Raw genomic sequence first — 24450 nt, 5'->3', positions numbered from 1 at the left:
CCAAAACTGACCTCCAATTGTTGTCATTTCCCCCACCATATTTATAACTCCACTTTTTACCTAACTATCTCTTTCTCTCTTTAGTTTCTCCTTCCTATCTTTCTTTTCTTTTGATATTTATTGTTTCATTTTTTCATTACAAATCTGATTTTTGTAGACCTAAATCTCTAACCCATCCATCCATTCATCTGGTACATACCATTCTCAATATTTTTTTTCTCTCTTTTTGCATTTATATATATTTGAAGTAGTATTGTTTTTTATAGGTAATTAATTGCAAAAAATAATGGGTTTCATCACTATGTCATAGAATCTGATTTTGGCTATTGAATTTGTAATTTCATTTCCAATACATATATATCTCAAACTTAACATTCAAATGAATGTATGGTTGCTTTCTTTATTTGTTTCTTGCCTTCTTTTAACTACATTATTATTATCTCCCCTTTTTGGCAAAGTCCTACAATTTTATACTATGCTTATTAAATTCACTAAGCATGTAGCCTATATATATATATAATATAGTTGGCTTCAAAGATTAGAAAAGGATCGATCCGGGTGTATATATATATACATACCCATGCCAGATCGATCGAGTTACAGATAGATCAACAAAATTCTACTTTCTTTAGTTAAAATTGGTCTGCGACACACCGGCCATTTAATTAAGCTGCGCTAGGTGAGTTGGATTTACCTCTCACATAATAAAAGTCGTAGTACTGCTGGTTGTGGTTGCAGTAGGAGATATAATCAACCAACCCTGTGGAGTAACTACTACTATACTATTGTTATTAGATAGACTTGATTGTTTTGGCCTTTCTTTACAATTAACACATTTCAAACCATTGAATAGTCCGCCCCCCTAATTTTCCAATTTACTAAATATATATATATATAAATGCAAAACCAACCACTTTGTAAATGGACTACAAATCAACATGATCATGCTTTATTTACTATCTTGACATCTAAATTTGATCCCTCAAACTGTTTTAAGTTTCGTATGTGCAATAGCTACCCAAAGTTTTTATTAACCTCAAAATTCTAATTGCTAATTAAAGTATTTTTCTCTGTGTTTTCTGATTGTTCTTTGATCTAGCAGGGACCGGAAGATCAACGATATGGATACAAACGGTGCGTTTCATGACTTAGTGAGCCAATCTTGCTCAGAGAATAGGAACAGTAGTAACACAGGAACTTTTGAATGCAATATTTGTTTCGATTTAGCTCAAGACCCTATTGTAACTCTCTGCGGCCATCTTTTTTGTTGGCCATGTCTATACAAATGGCTTCAATTTCATTCTTACTCCCACGAATGCCCTGTCTGCAAATCTCTTATAAAAGAAAACAACTTGGTTCCCATTTATGGAAGGGGCACATCAAACTCGGACCTCCAGGCTCATTCTTTATCCAAAGACGTAATTCCTAGACGCCCGGCTAGCCATAGACCACAAACGGCTCCAGAACCTGACTTAACCCACTTCCACCAAGATGGTTTAGGTCCACCAGGTGGATTTATGCCAATGTCAACTCCACGGTTAGGGAACTTAACAAGGACCGGTCCTTTTGGTGCCATTCCGTCTTTTTTTAATTTTCAGGTTCATAACACGGCGGCTTATGGACCACATGGTGGAATTCCTTATTTGTTTGCGTCTTATGCTCATGGAGGCTATGCTCATGGTTTCCATCACTACCCAATTTATGGACAAAGAGCTAAATCGCTTTTCTTGATGATATGTTTCTTGTTCCTTGGTCTTCTTGTTGCTCTTTTGCTTATTTTATCTTCTATGTTTTAGTGCTGAATCTGATTTGTATTCTTAGAAAGTATTACATTATGTTTCTGGTTAGAGTTTAAAATAATTGTATCATAACATACATCCAAATATATATCCTCTAAAGTTACACAATTGGATTGTGCAATTGTATTTTTAAAGTGCATTTACATATGAGTTAATGTTTCTTAGATCGAGACACTATAAAAATTAGAGACGGGAGTTCCATCAGGTTGGGTTGATCGCAAACACTCGGTGTTTATTAATCTTCAACGTCTTTCGTGTTGATAAAAAAAAAAATTCATTTTGTTACAATAATAACAGTAAATGTTTGTATTAAATTAGACTTCAAAAGACTTCCAATTTGTTCAATGACTCATTCGGTTGAGAGAACATACTTAATAAATAAATGGGGTGAAATTTCATATTGAAAAGAGAAAAAGAAAAAAAAAAGAAATTGAATTCTTCAACTTTTTTATGGATATATATAATTCTAGATTATGTATAATACACGTAGATGATTACATGTATTTAGCATGTAAAAAAGTGTCCAAATTCGATGAAGATAAACCTTGACTGGAATGAGGAGTTTTCAACAAGATCATTGGCTCTTGGAAGAAGATTATCTGATTTGATGATTCAATGTTATTGTGCATAAAAAGTTGACGATTATTATGTTTATAAAACACAATAGTCTCTTGGAATAAGAGGTAATCAATTGCAAGACGTATTGATGGACGGCTTCAATCTTATAACACTTTGTCAAGTTGACAAGTTGTAAAAACTGCCAACACTTGTTAATCCATTGTGATGATAAATAATAATTTAATTTACAAATATATTTCACTACTCTGTCAAGGACTAAGGCTGCGTTTTTGGACTTTCATCTGTTTTAGAAATTGACAATGCAAAATAACCTCATGTGATTTTTAATTTTATTTTAATAATACGAGTTAGTTGTTAACATTGTATACCAAAAATAATATTTAAGCTGACAGTATGCAGACATCGATCCACGATCCATGTTTTCTTGTTACCACATTCCATAGGAAAAAACCCTTATGGACACCTGGAAGGGAAATCTCTCGAAAAGACTGAAACTTAATACCTCTCCAAAAGGCAAACTCTTCCCCCAAAGGCCCAAATTGCAATATATGGATGGTATCCAAGTGTATCCTCGTGTGATTTCGAGGCTGCAATTTTCACAAAGCAAATTGTTGATGTGGTTGTGGTTTTGTCATATCATCATTTCCCAATGCGATTTTCAAATTTTATTTACACAAAATTGAAGAAGGAAAAGAGGTAGTTCTAAATTTTAATCCTCACCTAAATCACACGATGTAAAAGGTTAGTTCGAGATAATGTATATTGTTTTTTGTTATTGTAGTTCAAAACATCTTCGTAGTTATGAGTTTTAAACACCGAGTAAAGAGTTGTAAAACTTAAAATAATAAGATTTTTTTTTACTTGTAAAAAATTGTTTTCATCCTCTGAATTTGATGCCTACTTGGAAGTTGGAATCCTCGTCTATTTCCAAGTTTTTAGCCGATGTCGTCAAACACTCAAACAAGGATATCCAATCTTATTATGGCTGGGATATAGATGATGTGAGATATAGAAAATTGGAGTCCTACCTGAGGGCTGAGGGTATAGTGGATCTACGTTCAAATCAAGTATGTTTGTGTACATGATTGTGCGCCCCTGCGTGAAGGTGTGCGCACGCATCCCTTGCAACTTGTCTAGAATCATGGTAAAGAGGTCTGTGTGGCAGCTTGCTGATGGCCGGCTGATATTTGTTAATGGCTGGTGAATTTGGAGGGAGATGACCAATGGTGGGGAGGGTGAGATGGATGGGCGTGTGTAACGGGTAACAATGGATGAGGACAGAAGAAGAAATCGAAAATGTAGTTTATAGCGACCAGGAGCATGAGATTTCACTTTGAAGCCTGTGTAGGGTGTGCTACAATGTCGTTGTCGTACTGAAAAACTGTAGCTGTGTATAATAAATACATACAATACATTCACTATATTTAGAGGAACATGGTCACAAGTCACAACATATGAGAGCATGTTTGCATGCTCATAAACTTATCGAGTATACTATTTCACTTTCTACTTTAGTACATACATATTTGATCTATGCAAGTTGCAGGGCTTCTTCACATTTGAGTTCAAATACCTTAAGTAACACATCTTCAACAACCTGCAGATATCCATGATTCCATGTTAAGTATATGTAAGCACACATATATATTTAGCAAATGAATGATGTAACAAGTTATGAAAATTAGACCTCGCAATTTTGACCAATTTACTTATGAATAAGTCGAGTCAAGTTATGTTGTATCTTTAATGGGTAAGGTAAAAATATAATATAAAAGGCAAGTAAAGGACTCAAACATTGATCCAATATTGTCTTGGTGCATAACATCCTAAATTATTTTATAATGATTAGATTATCATTTATATATTATAGTTTATGTAGTCATATTTAACACGCTAGTTATTGAAGTTAATACAATGTGTGCCACTCTAACCAGTAAAACTCATCATTTCAACGGGAAACCTGTTTTACAACCTTATTCTAAGTGACAAGACTTACCTTGTCAGGGGTAGATGCGCCTGATGTGATACCAACCGTGATAGGTCCCTTTGGTAACCAGTTTTCTTTTTCAACCAATTCACCGTGCTGTTGCAATGAGACATGTTTGAATGCAGTTATATTAATGAATCAGAAAAATAGAGTAATATACTGAAAACACTAGAAACTCATCGTCAAGGTGTTGTGCTTTACCAACAACTTGTAAGCTATTCGGTGTCCAGGGCCTATTCTTTGTTCGCTGTCAATCCAATAAGATGGAATCTGACGCTCCTCTGCAATCTCTAATAGGTGTGATGTATTGCTCGAGTTCCACCCACCGACAACTAACATGAGATCTACATTGTCATCAACCAACTTATACATAGCATCTTGTCGCTCCTACAACAATAGTTTTCACATATTGCTTTTAGATGATATAATATGCAAATGAAGAGCAACAATACTTGTGTTGTGACATAACATAAAGAAACTGAAAAGGACTTGCCTGTGTAGCATCACAGATGGTGTTGAAACTCATAAAGTGGTTGTTGATATTTTCGACTCCAAACTTTTGCATCATAGTCCTCTCTAATAATCTCCCTGTGCAAATAAGGAAAAAGGAAGCACTCATTAGAAGTGGAGGTGAAAATTTCGACCCAAATACTTATAAATGGTGAAAACTGCATTCCAACTTTATCTCAAAATGGTCAAATTGTTCAAAAATTAACATTGGTAAAAAGGAAACGAGGTCAAATGGCAAAATAGGTTACACGGGTTGGAAATCAACCAAGTGTAATGATTATGCATACAACCTCTAGAATAATGCTGTTTTCACAATGACAATATAATGCATCAATTAATTACTAATCTCTTTTTAGGAAGGACAATATAATGCATCAATTAATTACCCAATCAGCCCACACAGATTGCTCTCTCTAATTAGAAGTGACACCTTCAGGACATAGTGTCATGAGTTAGTTGACTGATAACTAACCTATCTCCTCTGTTTCTCCCTTCAACATTGTAGTTTGGTTAGCCATACCAGCTTTAACAAGATCCTTGTCTGGATCAAAACCCTCAGAGACAGCAAATTTGAATTTCTGCAAGCATGAAGTTCAAAACTAGATAGAGTAAAAGAAGAGAAAGGAAAGATAGACAGAACTGAATTAGCATATGCAATAATCTATATTAAACTGCGCGTAGACAGCAGTACAGCACCTCCAGGAAAGCTTCTTTGGTTGAGCTAGATCCATTAAGTTTACCACCAAGTATGTAATCGCATACATACATTGCCTGAATCAAGTAAGAAAACAATTAATTCAAAAGTATCAATGAGTGTTTTTCACTTTAGAAGAAGAAGCACATTTGGCTTACCTCATCCAAGTTCTTCACAATAACATACTTCCCTGCAAAAGATGCTGTAGCTATGGTCTCCTCATGGTTATGTTTACCATGAATCATGGAAGTATAGTCCCCCTTCTTTTGCTTTTCAACAGAATTCCACACCTAAAATATCAAGCGACATACATTAGAGCATCATGCTTTAACATTTTATAGATGGGTGACGTAAAAGAAAGTATGTGAAACCCACAAAGCACAGTTAAATGGTATGCAAGCAAGAAAAAGACCAAACAATTAACAGAAAAAAATAACTTAGCCAAAGAGGAAAGAGAAAGAAATACCTTAGACACCCAAGGACATGTTGTATCAACTATTTGTACTTCTTTGTTACTCAACGTCAACATCTCCTGTACTGCAGCTCCGAAAGCAGGTAGAATCACGACATCTTTCTTATCTACGACATCAAACTGTTTCTCTCCATTCTCAATGGGGATTACTTCTACTTCCATCTCTTCTAGCCTCTAGCATTATAAGATAAATCATTTTTACTAATTATGATAAAATAGATATGGCACATAGGAAAGAGTCTTGTAACTGAAGTAGACTACCGAACGGGTGTGTGGGGGGGGGGGGGGGGGGGGGAATGTATATAAATAAAAAAAAACCGTAATGCTATGCTACCACATATAGGATTGGAAAGTTGAGCTTCATCTGTTAAGGATCTCAAGTTTTATAGGATACATACTTATGGGGCAACTAAACAAAACAAACAATTTACAAGTCTAATTTATATAAAAAAAAAACGATGCTTTCAAACAGGACACAAGTTTATGGGAAGAACTAAAAGCAGAATCATATTTGTAACGATATATACTGTATCATTGGAGGAAAATCATCAGTCGACTGTAAGTCACTTGTAGTCACATAAATCAAGCAAATACCTTGTTAACAGTTGGATTGTGAATAATTTCATTAGTAATCCATAACTTCTCATCAGGGAACTGTTTCCTGGCTTCATAAGCAATCTGGACCGCACGCTCAACACCCCAACAAAAGCCATAAGCTTCTGCTAGCTTTACAGTAACATTTCCCCATGTATATTCGTAGTTATTTTCCTTCAAAGTCTTTAAGATATCACCTATTTTACAATAACATGTAAACTATTATCACACCAAAAATCAATTCGGCCTGCACTGGATATACATAAATATGTAATTTAACACACCATGCTCAATAATCTAATAGATACATTAACCAAACTACATGCCAATTAACAATTATTTTAAATGAAATACACTATAGTCCATACATATACATAATCAGATAATTTTTAACACAATTGAATCCGAACAACTTCAAAACCGCATGACATTAACCAGATTTGAAACACACATAAAAAACATCTTTTGAAAAATAACTTGACAAAACAAGTTTTCAAAAATCAACAATCAGATGAAAGTATGAAACAAACTCTAGTATACTTTCAAAAAAAGCAATTGAACACATAATTCTTCGGATCTAGCAATTATATCAGTTCAATTTAGGTCAAAAGTTAATCAAAAACATAATAATAATAATAATAATAATAATAATAATAATAATAATAATAATAATAATAATAATAATAATAATAACTATATAGATAATTTATCACACAACAGTTTAGTTAGTTCAAAATTTAATCAAAAACAAGTATTAAACAGATAATTCTATGAAAACAACAAGCTATCACAAATAAATAAATAAAAAATTACAACAATTAAATTAGGACAAATATAACAAATACATGTATATAGATATACATATCTATATATCATATATATGTATCGGAATTATATCTTCAACTAAAAACGGATAATCAAATCGAGAATTGATCACATAGAATGTAATTAAATACTTATTTTAAAAATAAAAAAAAAAACAGATAATTCTATCCGATATATATTAGCTGAAAAATCAAATTAAAAGTAATTAAATAAGTAATTAGAGATGATAATGATAATGAAAATGATGATGCTTACTAGTAAAATACTCTTGATTCATGAGTTCAAGTGTTTCCTTTTTATGTCCAAATCCTTTCCGGTTATAATTCTCACTTCTAGTCAAATTATGCCTGAATGTTTTCGCGTCAAATTCGGAACTGCCGGTGGAAACCGACGGCGAAGCATTTCCGGCGGAGCATCGGACGGAGAAAGGCTTCCGGTACCGGAAAACTCGGATGACAGGAGGAGTAACATCTGTGCGTGTGGATAGAGTTGTAATTGATTGAATTGAAGCCATTAGGAATTTTATTTAATTTTTTATTTTTATTTATTATTTTGTTGAAGTAGTGAGGAATTGAGTGTGAATTATTTAATCGTGATTCAAAGTTTCCTTATTTTCTTTGTGTGTGTGTGTGTTCGTGTATCTCGTTTTTTGTGATGCAAGTATATATTGTGTCAATTTTTTTTAATTTTTTTGGCATGTTGTAGGAATGGAATTTATGGTTGGATTCTCATTTGGATATTTTATGGCTTATATTATGCCACTTATAATAATGGATTAATATAAATTTATGAATTTTTCTGGTTTTAAAAATTTGCAAAATTTGCTTTCACTAGAAATGATATACTGGCTTTTTTGATGGTTCAAATGATTCTGAATATAATAAAGTAATTTATTTATAATAGAATTTTTTTATCCTATTTGTAAAAAAATTTTAAAACAAAAAGTGAAGATTCTATTTTTACTTTCGAGATAAAATTAAATAATTGTTGGATTTTTTTATTAGACAGTGTGATACATTTATCAAATATGATAATACGAATACCACCACTCTTTTTGATTAGTTCTACTTGTATTAAGTTATATTATTATCAATTTAAAAAGTCCCGATTTAAGTTTTGTTGAAAAAACTGTTTGTATAGTACATAATCACTTACGCCAATGCCAATGGTTATAGACTATAACCATTGAATTTTTTGTACGGATAGGATTATTTTTGAGATGAGTTGGTGCTTTTGGTGTTTTTGGTGAAAAAGATTTGTAAAAGTAGGAACTCCGGTGTTCCCAACACCGGACTTAGCCTCATATGTGAAGTGCGGTGTTCAAAAGGTCGGACTTAGTATACGTGGACTCAAGGCCGGTGTTTAGAACGTCGGACTTCCCCATTTTCCATCAACTCCGGCATTATGGATACCGGACTTTCTTTTTTCATTGAAATCAACGTTGGAACTTCTTTTTCTAATCGATCAGATGGTTTTTGTTGCACTTTAGTTGCAGAGGTATGTTTACCTTTTTTTTTTTTGTCCGGCCGGCAAGTTGAAGAAGAATTTGAAGAAGATAAAGCCATAAAGGTCCACCTATGTGTGACAAAAAGTCAAAAATGTAAAACTAATAAAAATTAAAGGTGTGGGTATGTGTACAATTGTGTACAGCTGTGGAGTTTTCTTAAAATCATTATTCATTTACATCAAAACTAATTTTAGTAAATGCACCTACCTTATAAACCAAAAGCAATGCTAGATATTCTCTATTTATATTTCCATCATTTTTTAAATATAGTCAATACAACTATAGAAGAAAGTATAATCAGTTATATAAAAAAATACCAGACATATAAAAATAAAAATCTTAGTTTCATTCAAATCACAGTATAAAGTTAAATTTCTTAATTAATTCATATAAACATAAAAGAAAAAAAAAAGTATGGGTAGCTATAATTGCTTTGATCGAACAAACAAAAAAAATATTAAAATACGTAAATGGTATTATTAACTTAAATAAACACATTTAGGCTAAAATTTCATTTTTTTTAAACTGTTTTTAATACATGGCTACCATTTAAATATAAGTAAATTACATGTACATTAATGATATTAATACTTAAATATGTAGTACACTAGTAGAAACGTTTACCATCTGTACACGCAACACATATCCACATAAATAGTAAAGTAATACTAGTGTTGTACTGATTTTTATATAGTATACATCATGTACCCACAAAACCTATCTAACATACTCAGGGGAGGGAGTGGTTACCATTCTTCCCCCACCACTAATCACTAAAATTTTTGTCACCTCATTTTACTCCATTCTTCCCCTATCTTCTCCAAATCACTTGGCGACATTTTTTCCCATCTTCCCTCCATCTCCACCTCATCATTTCTTTTTCATTTATTTTTAATACTATATCATTTATTTTTTATTTATTTTTTAATACTACATTATATGAACTAAAACAATTTTATATATAAATACAATCAAGAAAAAAAAGTCAAAACATACATATTTGATTACAGGGGGACTGAAATGAAACTAAAAATAAACTACAAGGACTAAAATACAAGTAAAACATTTTTTATACATAAACCACAGGGACTGAAATGCAATTAACAAAAAATAAAAACTTAAACTAAAAAGATCAGATCTGTAGCTTCTTTTTCTTCTTCATAGTTCACACACACATATATATAAAGCTTTCATGAGATTGTTTTTTATAAAAAAATTAAAACATGGGTCCCCTTTCTTTCTTTTCCACCAATCACCACTCTCCTCTCTCTCTCTTCTCTTCCCCCCGAAGGGTTCTTCCCCCAAATTCTTCTTCTCTCTCCTGCGGTAAATCACCGATACGGCGGTGTGCCCACCCGGCCCCGCGACCCCGCTTCCACTCCCTCCCCTCTCATAAGTCATACTTTTTATCTTCTTCGACATTTTCTAACTTACCGGCCAGAAAATTTTAAACAAACATACACACTACCCTGAAAATTATAACAAATTCTTTAAAATCGGCATTGGCAATACCGGGTTTTGACATGTATACTCTTCTCGATGGAAAAAGGGGAAGTCCGGTATCCATAATGCCGGAGTTGATGGAAATCGGGGAAGTTCGGCGTTCTAAACACCGGCCTTGAGTCCACGTATACTAAGTCCGGCCTTTCGAACACCGCACTTCACATATGAGGCTAAGTCCGGTGTTGGGAACACCAGAGTTCCTACTTTTACAAATCTATTTCACCAAAACACCAAGTCATCCCAATAAATTCCTATCCGTACAAAAAATTCTATAACCATTACATATTTCCATCACTTACGCCAATGATATCATGCCGTATATTACACTTCTATGATAAAACTTATTAGAGTAAATGATATTAGACCGAGGTTAAAAATAAAATTAAAAAAAAAGTGTGTAAATTTTTTCTGAAATAATTGATCTACCACGAAAAGTAACAAAATATAGAAAACTATGAATCGACCAACCTAGCCATTGTTGACCCATATACCAAAAATAAGCATTTGACACATTTAAACTGCACTTGCTCCGGCCCATCAATTCGATCCTCCCACAACCCAAAACCGACAGAAATATAATACACACGGTTTTATCTCTCTGTCTCCCAGAGTTACAAAGCAGCGAGTCAACTGTACATCACCATGGAAATCAGAAGATCTTACGTAAATATCCCGAAAGTTACTAGAATTTCTTGTTTATATAAGAGACTAGTTATACCAAAAGATTGGAGATTTGAGACCAATCAACAAAATAGAGTCGCTCCTAAGTCAGAGCTATACAGTTGTTTAAAACTACGGTCATGAGCAACTCTCGATCCTCTTTGATTTTGAAAGTCTTCACCACCACCTCAGTTTCTGTCAATTACATCCGCAGGCAAATTGAGGTCAAACATACCATCTCCAAAACCATCTTTTATAGCCCTCTTTTCTGGAGGAAAAGCACTCTCTTCTGAGCTGCCAGAGCCCGAAGGCCTGTCAGATCCAGACGTGCCACCTGTAACATTGACAAACAGCTACATCAAATGTACATGTTGACATTTATAGGTAAAAACTTCACTCTGTTTCTTACTAAGTTAGTAGAGGTGGCAATTTTGACCAGTTTATGTATGAATGGGTCGATTCGAGTTATGTTTACGTTAACAGATCACACAAGTAAACTCAAAAAAATTAGTTAAATAGCATACATCTCAAAAAGGGTCGAACGTTTGCAGGGGTGTACTATAATTTCAGCAGGCACACAAAATGTCCAGACCTTTTCACTTTCAAATTACCAAAGACCATTAAAGAAAACCATAAAACATTCAACCAAAAACTTCAAAACATATTGTTCATAAATTAGAAACAAAAAACTTTAAAACAAACTGTTCATAACTTGAAACCAAGCTTGACTAGTCGAGAAGAATTCGGTAAAGATGGTAGTTTATGTTGAAATCATGGATAAACAGGAGAAAATATACACCACTGATACCAAAAACAAAACAGGAAATTAATAGACCCCCCCCCCCCCCCCCCCCTTTTTTTTTTTTCTCTTCTTATAAAACTGAATTTAACCCCACACAAAAACAAAGACAAACAGATTTCTACACCCCTAATGCAAACCGTTTTCATATAATAAGCAAGTTAAGAATTTCTATTTATAGGTAGTGTGGATTGAAAGTAAAATATGTAATGATTTGATTTTGGAATTATATCTTGGTGCTTTCTTTTGTTTCTGTTATTGCTAATAAGAAAATATCCCGGTTTATAGCATATTGATTTGGTATTAGAGCATCAGTTATTGACCAATTACAAAATAAAAAAACCAAAATTTCTCCTCAAACCTGATTACTGTATACTGAATTTCCTCATTATCATGAATTATTGTTCATGGGCAGAAACTTTGTATTATTTGTCTCAGGCATTCAATCCTAACTTAATGGGCTAACAGAAAGCAAGAAACCTAACCTACTGGTGAACATGAGACTTGTGCACCCAAAGCTGATGTCAGATTCGAGCAATGATTGAGGACATAAAACAAAAATTATAACAGCAATCCAAAAGAATGTTGTTGCAGTGAACCACACACCAACAGCTATTTGTAGTAACTATATCAGTCCAGCAGCTATTTGTGGCACCAACAGTCCAGAAGGAAGAAGAGGAGGCGGCCTTGATCCAAGATCGTTAATAAAAAGAGAAGAGGACGGAATCAGCAACCCGCAAGCAGGCTACTCAGTTAATGGCCGGCTCAAAACCACAACCATTTATGGCGACAAAGAGCTTTTAGCTCACGAATTGTCAATCAAAGATCAATGGAGCCTTGGTGATGGTGAGACAGTATAGTATGTGACTGAAGCCGAAACTAATGATCATACTATGGCCAATACTACAGCAGAGCACAGAATTACTCATAGTGGACACGTTGTCTTCAATAATTGGGGGCCAACATCTTATAAAATGTTGAAATTGGGAGAAGACGATAAGAGGAACTACACATGAGGCTGGGACTAACAAAAAAAATGGAATTACAAGAGATAACTTGGCAACCTGCAAGGCTGCAACAGCCCGAGACATAATTTCAAATCCAAACCTTGAGAGCAAGGTGTCTTTCTAACAGAGAGCCACTATATGAGTCGTCATATGCTGACAGAGGCCTGGGGAGTCGGGGTAAATTGTTGCGATTGTTGGAGTTTAGTGTTAATATCAATAGGGAATTAGTCTCACATCGTCATTAGTTTCCTTTAACTGCAACTACTAATTTACCAGGTTTCTTGATAAGCAAGTTAAAATTCGTAGTTATAGGCAGTAAAGGTTGAATGTTAGATATGGACAAATTATACCAAGTCTAACTTTGGAATATCCCCACTTCTCAAATTGTAGGAAATATATTGGTGTTTGCTTTCGTTTACTTTATTACTATTAAGCATTCGGCCCCGGTTCGTATCACAGTGATGGGCCTTTTCATTTTGAATGTAAAACAAGCTGAGAAGTTCCAAGTTACTTTACCATTGGTTGGATCTTCCAGCCTTTGACGTTTACCGGCATTGCAGGATTTTGCAGCCCAACTGCTGGGAAGTTCTGTAGCTTTTTGAATCCCCTTCGAGTAATATGGAGCTATGTTGTGGATGCCAAATTGAAGGGACCCCAGTAAATCCATTTCAATACATTCATACCTACAATTATTAACCAAATTAATATATCACCCCTAGTTTAAAATTTAAACTAAAAATTAAAACACTTGTACTTACATTTTCTTACACAAGTTGTCAGTGATCACAGATAAATTAATGACTTGCATCCGAATTTCCATAATTCTGTCCTCGGGGTACTTATCGAATGGTTCCTCAATAAACTTACTTAGCTTCTCAACATTCGTTTCAAGCTGCTGTTGCTGATCCTCAAATAAATGTTGTTTAATCTCCAGCTCCTCTTTTGTCATGTCATCATTAAATAACTCTTCACCAAACATATAAAATGCAAATGGGTATGAGTAAGAAAGTGCCCGCCTTGATCTAAATAGCCGATAAAGTCCATTTGTAACCCAGCTAAAATCTCTTAACTGTGAATCTTTTTCCTCCAGAACTGCCACCTTGTCACGTATGGTTTCCTTCAATCTAGATTCCTGCTTGAACGAATCTGTATGAGCTTTGTAGCGATTGTGATAATGCATGTACCGATAGAGGTCCCGCTTTGCACGCTCGGATTTTTTCTTACTGTCTTCCTTGAACCTGCCACAACTATGACCGGCAATGCTTGACCATGTATGATCGCGACCAGTTGCTCCACCACATAGCCAACTAGTTCACATGTTACCACAGTAAGAAAACTGAGTATCAACAGTGCAGATAGCCCCAGATTCTTTGCTAACGGGGGGTTTGGATGTGTTTTTAAAGTATAATAACGTAAGACTGAATTCTCAGATGATCAGTTGTAACAAACAAGAGGTAGAATGAAGTGTTCAAATATGTGTGCTACTGCTTGAAGTTGCAATGATCAGATAATCTATATTTTTAGCTTTGAGCGAAATGAAATGAAAGTTTAGTTATACATATATATGTTTAGCGAACTCCGCTTTATTTGAGAACTAATAAATAAAATCATAGTCGACTAGTGACTCGTAATTTATATGTTTAGCAAACTCTGGTTTATTAAAGAACTCTGAAGTAAAATCATAGTTGTAGACTGGTGACTCAAAATCCAGAATTTCTAAGCCGTAACTTGACTCGTAAGAGTTTAAAACTATCCTGTCCTGATATGAGTCAGATGCAACTTCAAGTCATCTACAAAGCCAACTCCTTTTCAGTGTGTCTTGACTCAGCTCGCACAACTTGACTCGTAAGACATAGAGTGATTAAGAAAGAAAAAATTTGATAAAATTGAAGACCTAACAAAATGGAGATCAATGAAGCAGGCTGAAAACATGTACAAGAATAAACTAGTAACACTAGTTTACCCTTGAATAATCAATTTATGCAGAGAGTACGTAAAGTGATAATAAAACTATCTAAAGCAGAATCTATCAACCCATATACTAACCGAACATTGCAACTTCAAATAATGGTCACGCAAAATTTAAATTTCCTAAGCAGGACCTGAAAACACTAGGATTGCCTAAAATCAAAGTCGAATGCCAGCATCATTTTTAAACTGCATTATTTCGCTCTTCACCTGGAATCTAAATAGTAAAAACAAATGATGATGCAATGATAAAACAAAGCACAAAACAGAATAGCATTCTTACCAAAAGGCTTGTCCACAAATGCAGCTAACTAGATTGCAGCCACCATTTTTCTCAACGGGCTTATGACACTTCGGACAAGGCTTTGTATGAACCGTAATCCAATTGACTGTTTCTGACTCATCTCGACATTTTTTAACCCAAAGTTCCCACATTGCACAAGAACAAGGTGAATGAGCTTCACATAAGCAACTAAAACAAAATTGATTACCACATGAACACTCTACCTCGCAAAACTCATCTTCCTCAACACGGATTGCATTCCCACAATGAGGAGTACTTGGACACCATTTTACCATTTTATTATCCTCGATATATGATTCTAGAAGAAACCGATCAAATTTCTCAGCCAGATCAGGATGCCTTTTACTCACTAAGCTTCGAATTATTGCCTCATCACATATAGCGAAACATTTGTGAGCCATGCATCTGATACGTCTACTCTGCCCCTCATTTATTTTTACAATAAAATGTTCTGTCCAACCTACAAAAGGAACAGGATGAGGGCCGGCCTTATTTCCAACAATGCAACAATATTAATAGCAGCAGCACAGGCAGGTCACATAATGGTCAAGATGAAGGTGGATCAAACCAGGTCATTTCTATGTGCAGGTTGGATTGAGTTCTGAAAGTTTTTTGTCATTTTATAAACTAAAAACTAACTCATGCCTTTGTGTTAGATGAAATGATTAAGAATGCTGTAAGCACTAAATTAATTTGAATGTCTTTTGACTCACTTGATCACTTCGGCCCAATTCAACTTCACTGGTTAATATAATTAGCCCGGCTGACATTTATCGAACAAATAAATTCCGAATTCACTTGATCTCAAATGGATCGCAATTGTCACCTCTAGACAAAGCCATTATTAACCCCCCCCCCCCCCCCCCCCCCCTTCTTCTGACAAAAAAAAATGTGTGTGTTTATATATATATTCTTACAATCATTACAAAAGCAGTGGCTGCAATCCATTTTTGTCATCTGGCTAGATGGCAAGTCCTCCATGCATATATCACACGTTTTTGTTGAGATAGAAACTGAAGCATCCAGATCATCAGACCCAGGCACAAGTAATCCGGCCTCTGTAAATAATCGGTCTTTTCCTTTTTCTACAAGTACTGCAAATATCTTCTCGACATCCCAACGATAATGTATAAGAAGCGTCCGAGCATGGTGTTCCCTTAGAGTCAGTAACTCCATAACTCTGCGTAGATCTTCCCTCTAAACACATAATGTAACAGATCAGTACTCAACAAGCAGGTAAGATACAAAATATGTTAAAACAAAGCTTGGTTTGATTTGGAGACGTTTAAACTTATACCTGTGCAGCCAAAAGGGATTCTCTTGTTATCACCTACGAAAGATACGGAAAAATGTGAAAAAGCTAAGAAGTTATAAATTTATAATGATATTATGATAATAATAAATCATATCATGGCCATAAAAAATTAAAAATCCTCATTTTTTCGGATTCACTCTTTCAAAATCATTATAAAATTACAAATAAAACATACAAAATCAACAGTTAGGAAAAGGATCTACATCATAGTGCCCAAAGTTCAATATTAACCAAAACTACACTAATGAAAGTATATCATTGATGGCTATGAGCATCTTATCATTCTTGAATCTATAAGAGAAAAGCTGGCTGTGTTCTCACTCAAAGAGTATACAGTAATCAAATGAGGTTTTCCTTACTCAGGTAGTCAGGTTACCCGAGGAAGGAGAGCCTTTTTTCCTCAGATGTACTCAGCCGAACTGAGGTAAACCATGACTAATTCTGAACCTTCCGTAGAGAGAAATCTGGATCAACTTAATTTGATGACAGAAAATAAATGTGTAGGACTTCAAAGTTTAAAGTTATCCAGTCGAATATAGGAAATAAGAGACAACCGAGGCCAGTCAATTCTAAGGCATATTTCAATTTTATGGTGTAACATTCGAACATTAACTTTCAGAATATATATGCTTGTGACATCTATATTAGTCACCATGCATGCTTATCCAATTTTCTCTATAAAAATGTAGATAGCAGGAATAATTTTAAAGACTTAGCCTGCCCCCCTCCTCAACTTTATTAACAAATGAGTTACAATCTAGAATGCACTTGATCAAAAGCTTGTTGCCGCTTTTGTAGCTCTTCCCCCCCTACTCAACTTGGTTGGTTGATTGCTAAAGCATGGGCCGGTTGTGTCAGCTTGGGGGGCTTTGGCATGGTAAGGTGACAGAATCGGTGTCAGCAACCCACATCAAGATCAACTTAATTTGAATAGAGATCTGAACCTTCCACACATAGAGATCTGGATCATCTTAATTTGATGAAAAAAGATAAATGTGATGGAACTTCAAAGTTCAAAGTTATTGAGTCAACTAAAAGACATAATAGACTACTGACTCCAGTCAGATCTAAGGCATTTATCAATTTATGGTGTAACAATTAAACGGTAATTTCTGGAACATATATGCGTGTGACAACTATATACATCACCATACATTGTTAGAAGACAATTTATTATAGAGTTGCTTGTAATACCTTTTAGTCTTGTATTGTAATTATTAGAAGTTGAGGGGGTTAAATGATCATGTTGGTTAAATATATAACCCCCCCTCCCCATGTGTAAAACTCAGCCTTTTTGCCCATTTTATCCAAAATCACTTTCTGCCTCTTTCTCTCTATCGTACACTTTCACACACACTTATATATGGCTTGAATATCTACATATGGTATCTTATCCAATTTTTAAAGATCCGGTCAGCCCCCATCCTCAACTTAATTAGCATACCTATTACTATCTAGAACCAACTTAATTAACATATGAACTACTATCTAGAATGAAATAGATCAAAAGCTTGTTGCCTCTTTTGTAGGTTGGATAATTGCTAGAGAAGCTGTTTAATGCATTAAAATAACATGACATAAAAGCATGGGCCGGTTGTGGTCGACTTGGGGTTTTTGGCAGGTAGGGTGGCAAGGATCAGTGATGGCATCGCACATCAGAGTCAATCAGGTAATTTGAATACCTCCTTTAGGTATTTGTATACTAAGATCAGAAAAACAGTTTCAGCTCGCTAGGTTTTGAACAACACGGAGATTCCTCTTTGAAACAGCATTGGTTATTAGGTCATCTAACTATGAAGCTTCAAATTCCTAGAATAACCTGCATTGGTATACAGCTACAGTAGAAGATATTGATGTAAATAGAAAGGATCCCCACTCACAGCCAGATACGCTCCAATAAGATAAATGCTGTCCAGGGCGCATTACCCATGATAACTAGATTCAAGCAGATAGCTGGACAGTAGATCTTCTAGACTTCTAACTAAAATGATAAAATCAAAATGCTTTTTATAGAAGGATTATGAGTTTACTTAAAATTTACAACTCTTGGAAATGATACTTTCATACGTCATCAAAATCAACAAAAACAACGGGATGGAACATCCGCTTAGACAAAGGAAATCAATACTCAGCTCCTTTAGTGGATCCTTCAGTGAATCTTCAACCATTTTTCACATATACACATTCAACAACCGTGTTATCATTTTAAACATAGCTCATTAACCAACATAGCTCCTTTAAAGAGAATTCCCAAATCATTTTATGAAGATACACATTTGATAACCACATCAGCACTTAGAAAAAAAATAACTTTTTTATCCATTTTAATTATTTTATACATATGTTCAGTATTCACATTTGCATGTCCAGTATACAAACCACAACAACATTTACAAAGTAAACATAACAATATCTTAAGTTGAAATCAACCTAAAAATACTGGAATACATCTGTATTTATATCTATTATATCATTATACAGTATTCAATTAATAACTAAAAACAATAATTATTAAACACAAAAAAAAATAAAAAATAAAAAGATAAACCAACTGAATATGATTGATAGATTAGAGCATAATTCAACATCACAGATAAGCAACACTAATATATAAATAAATGTAATTGCACACAGAAACAACAAATAGATACAGAACATGTATATATATATATATATATAATAGAAAGAGAAATAAAAATACAAAAGGAGACCTTGGAAGATGAAAGTTTAGGTGGATTCCAGTGAGAATCAGAATCTTCATTTTCAATCGCATCATCACGATCGGAACATTCATAGTAATCTTCTTCTTCTTCATCTTCTTGTTCTTCTTCTTCATCGCTGCTTATAATTTCAATCGGAATCGGCATCGGCGGTGTGTGTGTGTGTGTGTGAAATTCCGATCGGTGAAAACCGACTCTGTTTGAAAATCGGTGGAATTTAATTTATTAGGGTTTGGAAATAATATGTATATGTTAATATGTAATTATGTATAGATACAGATATAAATAATTATTAGTAGTAGTAGTATAGATATACAAATAAATATAGATTAGATATAGGTATATAGGTGGTTTTTTATTATTCTATATGTATATGTGTATGTGTATATGTATATTGTGAAAGAAGAAGAATGAATAAATAGTACGAGTAGTTGGGAAGGAGGGAGAGGTGGTGGGGGGTTTATTTGTTGTGATTTGTGAGATGATGCTGATGATGATGATGAGTAAAAGCTTTTACCAAAGTACATGTGTCGTTAATTGGTAAAAGGTCCCCAATTGTACTATTTCAACTAGATAGATTTTTTTTTACTTTTGGATAAGTTGTGAATATATATATTGAGAAAGTTTTGAAGAAAAAAAAAATATATGGTATCAATTTTGAAGATTAGGGTGAATAGATATATAAAAATTATGAATATGATTGAAGATGGGCATATCTTTATAACCATTGTTACCCGGCGAATCATGACTAAACTAATCAGTGATGGAAGTAACTTAATAATTAATTAATATGTGGAAGTGATTATAACAAGCTTGTGGAAAGAGTTTTTTAAGAAGTTTATTGAAGTGTATAAAAAAAAGCTTGGTATATAAAGTGTGTTGTAAAAACTTTACAAATTATAAAGTGTGTTGTGTAAGTTTTACATATGTATAAATATATCAATAAGTCTTTCGTTACATTTGTCCCAAATAGTCCCAAAAAGTCACAATAATACTAAACGGAAGTCGGTGATGGTCCGAGTAAACTAAAGTTGGGTGTTTTCTTATGTGTAGAAGATTAGTCGGGATCTTTGTTTTACGGTGTATGACTTGTTGATTTCAAGTGTATTGGTTGGGACAGTAGGCTTAAGAGATTAGTCTATATGATTGTAACAAATTTTCATATAGTGGAATCTTTTCTCTTTAGAGGCCTGTGGTTTTTCTCTGGTTTTAGAGTTTTCCACGTTAATTATTGTGTTCTTATATTATTTACCGTGTTTATCTATTTTAGACTGATTGGTGGGGAACCTTTGAGACCCCTTTTATCCCAACAATTAACAAAACTTTTGTAATTAGAGGTGAAAGTTCTCTTATGTGTTGTCTTTGAATCTTTTTTTACTTTTGTAATTAGAGGTGAAAGTTCTCTTATGTGTTGTCTTTGAATCTTTTTTTTTCTTTCTTTTTGATAAGTCTAACATAAAATGTTATATTTAAGTTTAGCAAATTTCATTAGATCATCATGTGGTTTATTGTTTTATCAATTTTCGCCTCTTTCTTTTTTTTTTTATTTATTTATTATTATTACTTCACCCTATGGTAACTTTTTGTATTATTAGAAACCCCTTTCTTAAACGGACGTTAATGTGCTCCGTCAAAGTTCTCATGAGCACTGCACATGAGGGTAACTTAGTCATTTTGCTTTTAAAACACCCATTTCACCTTCCCATTTCAAACAATCAGATCAAATTCATTTTTTCTTTACCAAAAACTATATTCTTCCCCAATCTTTCTTTCTTAATAATAATTAAGGATATTCAACAACAACAAAAAGAAAAAAACAATGAAATCTGAATCCCAAATTAATTCTCTTGAAAAACTCTCTCTGTGGTCTCTATCTTTTCTTCTCTGACACTTCTTCATCATATATATATATATATATTTATTCCATTGAGGATTAAACCATGACCTTCCTTAATCAAATCCGCCCCTTTCCCATCAATTAATTGTTCAGGTGGCTGCGTGTGGGTGGTTGATGGTGGTTGTGCGGCAGTTGAACCCAGATTAGGGTTTTTAATTAGGGCTTCGGTATAAACAGCCCTATATTCGATCGATTGAGTGTTAGATCTCAAGACAGAAGCAACAACAACAAAAATCGGTCCCTTCCCAGCCCTATTCTGCTCAGAATTCGCCACAGAAGTGGCCGAAAGTGGTGGTGATTGTACAACAGCGACGACATCATCAAAATTAGGATTTTGAATTAGGGTTTTATTACTAAGAACCCTAAAATCGATCGATTTGGCATCTGATCTCAACCCAGAATTAATCCAGCCCCAATCGAAGCCTCCCCAGCCACCAGTTGATCAGATCCACCTGGAATAAGAGGTGGCAGCATGGTGGTTTGTGGCGGCTGGTAAGATTGCGACGGAGACAAGGTGCTGCGCACCAAATTCGAAGCAGTAGAGGCTGAATCTATTGATTTTTTTCTTTTTAAATTTGGGTTTTGTTGATGATGATGATGATGATGATGATGATGATGATAGATCGATAGAGATATAATTTGGGATTCAGATTTCATTGTTTTTTCAGATTGGTGAAGAAAAGAGTTTTTGGGGAAAAACAAGGATTTGATCTGATTGTTTGAAATGGGAAGGTGAAATGGGTTTTTTAGAAGCAAAATGACTAAGTTACCCTCATGTGCAGTACATGAGAGTTTTGACGGAGCCACACTAATGTCCGTTTGAGAGAGGAGTTTCTAATGATACAAAATTGATTAAACAGCAAATCACATAGTGATATAATGAAATTTTTTATTATTTTAAAGAACAACTTATCCTATTATTACTTTTAAACTACATGAATGTCTAAGATATAACCTATGACTTTCAAAATACCTTTAAATAATTTACCCCTGCAATTGTATAAATTGAGACTCTAAACGTGAATGGATCCTCCCATGTTAAAACCATATACACTCTACATTAAAAATATTTAAATAAAGACAAATACTTAAAATGCTCATCATTTTCATAACACTAGAAATATCTAGTAAAATTCTCAAAAATAATGATTTACATGGTTAAATTTTCTAATAAAACATTTCATCATTTTCCAAACGTAAAAAACATATTTACAAAATTTTAAATTTCATGTAAATATTTCGTAAAAATCAAAACTCGATTAAATCACTTACTACATTATAAAATATTTGGAAGTTTCTTAAATTTTGAATTTTTTATGCATAGCCTATTTTATTGTTGCTAACAAATGGAAATAATTTGGTCACTTATTTTTATAAAAAATATTTAAGTATTTCAACATCCAATAAAAAATACAACTTAAATATATCCATGTTTTAGACAACTAAATTAATCGAGTTGTATTTTAATTTTTGATTTAATTTTGATTTTGTTGGACATCAAAAGTTATTTTTGAGAAAGTATCGACTTGTACCAATTGTACAACTTGTATAGCACATCTTAATTTTAATCTTAATCTTAATCTTAATATATACTATAAGACAGTTGAACTAATGACTTATTAACCAATCACATCGCTAAATTTTATCAAATTGACTTTTGATGATGTCATCATTTAGATAAACTACAAATTAAAAATCCTAATAATCATTATCCAAATATATTATTATATTATTATTTATATTAATTTACACTTTTTTATTTTTCATCAATAATTTACACTTTTTAGCCCTGAATACTTAATTTATATTTATTTTTAGCCATCAACTTAAGAGAATTTTTTAAAATTTATGATCATTTAATTAAATTATAAAAAATTTTAACATATGAAATATTTTCTAAAAAAAATTATTTCAAAACCTAACGACTTATTAACATATATTATATTAGATTTTTATAATTATAAATATTAATATTTAGTTTAATATATGATATAAATACAATGTGAACTCTAGATACATATCCCAAACACGATTGACAACAAATGGTTACTTGAATCCTAAATCTAAATCAATATAAACTACATTCAAGATTTATTTTATCTCTCAATATAAAAAAGGTACATAATTTTCTCCTTTTTATATATTAGTTTTACATATTAATGTTTAATGTTACAGTTGTCACTCAAATCAAGAATTCTAATTGTTATCAAAGAATATAAAAACAATCTTAATTGTTATTATATTATCATATAACAAGTGATTGAAAATAAACTTATGCGTATTATGGACGCGCATCATGATTAAATACATATATTTGAATGTCAAGTACAGGATCACAAATATGTTTATATTTTAATTCTTAATTATCTTTCATAATAATATCACATTATGAATATAACTGGTTTCAAAATATTTTATAATGAAGAAATTATTATATATAGCATGTGGCTTGTGGAATGACTACGACAAACAATTCCATCAATATGTCTAGACTAATCATTACAGTGACAAACATATGATTATTGTACTACAAATATAACACTTAGAACCGTATTTCTTCAAAATTACAAGTTTTTATGACTTAAAAGTATGAAGATCTAATATTGATAATATCGTAAAACTCGTGTCCAGTGTTGAACACGGGTCTAAAATCTAGTAAAAATCTATAAAGTTAAAACATTAATTTATTTTTGTCTAGCACAACGGATCATCCATATAACAAAAGGCAACATCGTGACTTTATCAAATGGAGAGCTAATATGTAACTTATTTTTGTTTTTGAGAAAATCACATGAATAGACAAATTTCATTGCGATTGTATTAAATTAGCCACAAATTTTTGGATTTTCATAAAATAACCAACAAAATCGCAATAAACTGACAAAATCGCAATGAGATCTACAAAATCGTAATGAGAACTTCAAAATCGCAATAAGATTTTGTAGAATTGCATGGAGATTCTCATAATCGCAACGAGATTCAGCAGGAGAATTTCGTAGAGATTATGCAGGATCTTATAGAGATTCTGCAGGATTTCATACAGATTATGCTGAAGAATCACATTGCGATTTTCAGAATTTCATTGCGATTCTCATAAACTCGTTGCGATTCTTCATAATCTTATTGCGATTTTGTAGAATCTTATTGCGATTTTGATGTTCTCATTGCGATTTTGAAGATCTCATTGCGATTTTGTTGGCTATTTTGTGAAAATCCAAAAAAACTTGGCTAATTTGATATTATCGCAATGAAATTTGGCTAATCATGTGATTTTCTCTTTTATTTTTGTTTATCTCAAATATATAATGTA

General features: G+C 33.2%; 3 protein-coding genes across 4 annotated transcripts; 1 reads left to right on the top strand and 2 right to left on the bottom strand.

The window, feature by feature from the left end:
* Positions 1-95: 95 nt before the first annotated feature.
* Positions 96-1907, top strand: LOC122600759 (E3 ubiquitin-protein ligase RNF185-like). Of its 2 annotated transcripts, none has more exons than XM_043773516.1 (2): positions 96-191; positions 1103-1907. In XM_043773516.1, the coding sequence occupies exon 2, from the start codon at positions 1122-1124 to the stop codon at positions 1794-1796; it is 675 nt and encodes a 224-aa protein (XP_043629451.1). In that variant the 5' UTR covers positions 96-191; positions 1103-1121; the 3' UTR covers positions 1797-1907. The 2 variants fall into 2 exon arrangements, with proteins under 2 accessions (XP_043629451.1, XP_043629452.1); XM_043773517.1 differs by lacking the exon at positions 96-191 and adding an exon at positions 984-1001.
* Positions 1908-3772: 1865 nt separating this feature from the next.
* On the bottom strand, positions 3773-8103 carry LOC122600758 (4-hydroxy-3-methylbut-2-enyl diphosphate reductase, chloroplastic-like). Its single transcript, XM_043773515.1, has 10 exons — positions 7716-8103; positions 6636-6832; positions 6036-6215; positions 5728-5859; positions 5572-5646; positions 5348-5453; positions 4859-4953; positions 4567-4752; positions 4375-4461; positions 3773-3975 (listed from the first exon to the last, which is right to left on the bottom strand). The coding sequence occupies exons 1-10, from the start codon at positions 7972-7974 to the stop codon at positions 3910-3912; spliced, it is 1383 nt and encodes a 460-aa protein (XP_043629450.1). The 5' UTR covers positions 7975-8103; the 3' UTR covers positions 3773-3909.
* Positions 8104-11040: 2937 nt separating this feature from the next.
* LOC122599128 (probable E3 ubiquitin-protein ligase ARI2) lies at positions 11041-19552 on the bottom strand. The gene is made up of 7 exons (XM_043771584.1): positions 19235-19552; positions 16506-16538; positions 16126-16405; positions 15188-15668; positions 13695-14243; positions 13453-13619; positions 11041-11464 (listed from the first exon to the last, which is right to left on the bottom strand). Exons 1-7 carry the CDS (start codon positions 19388-19390, stop codon positions 11319-11321), a joined length of 1812 nt encoding a protein of 603 aa, XP_043627519.1. The 5' UTR covers positions 19391-19552; the 3' UTR covers positions 11041-11318.
* Between the last annotated feature and the right edge of the window lie 4898 nt (positions 19553-24450).

This window comes from Erigeron canadensis, chromosome 5 (assembly GCF_010389155.1).
Source record: "Erigeron canadensis isolate Cc75 chromosome 5, C_canadensis_v1, whole genome shotgun sequence".
Taxonomy (NCBI): Eukaryota; Viridiplantae; Streptophyta; class Magnoliopsida; order Asterales; family Asteraceae; genus Erigeron; species Erigeron canadensis.
The sequence above is the reverse complement of the archived record's forward strand: the minus strand, read 5'-3'. Positions and strand labels throughout refer to the sequence as shown.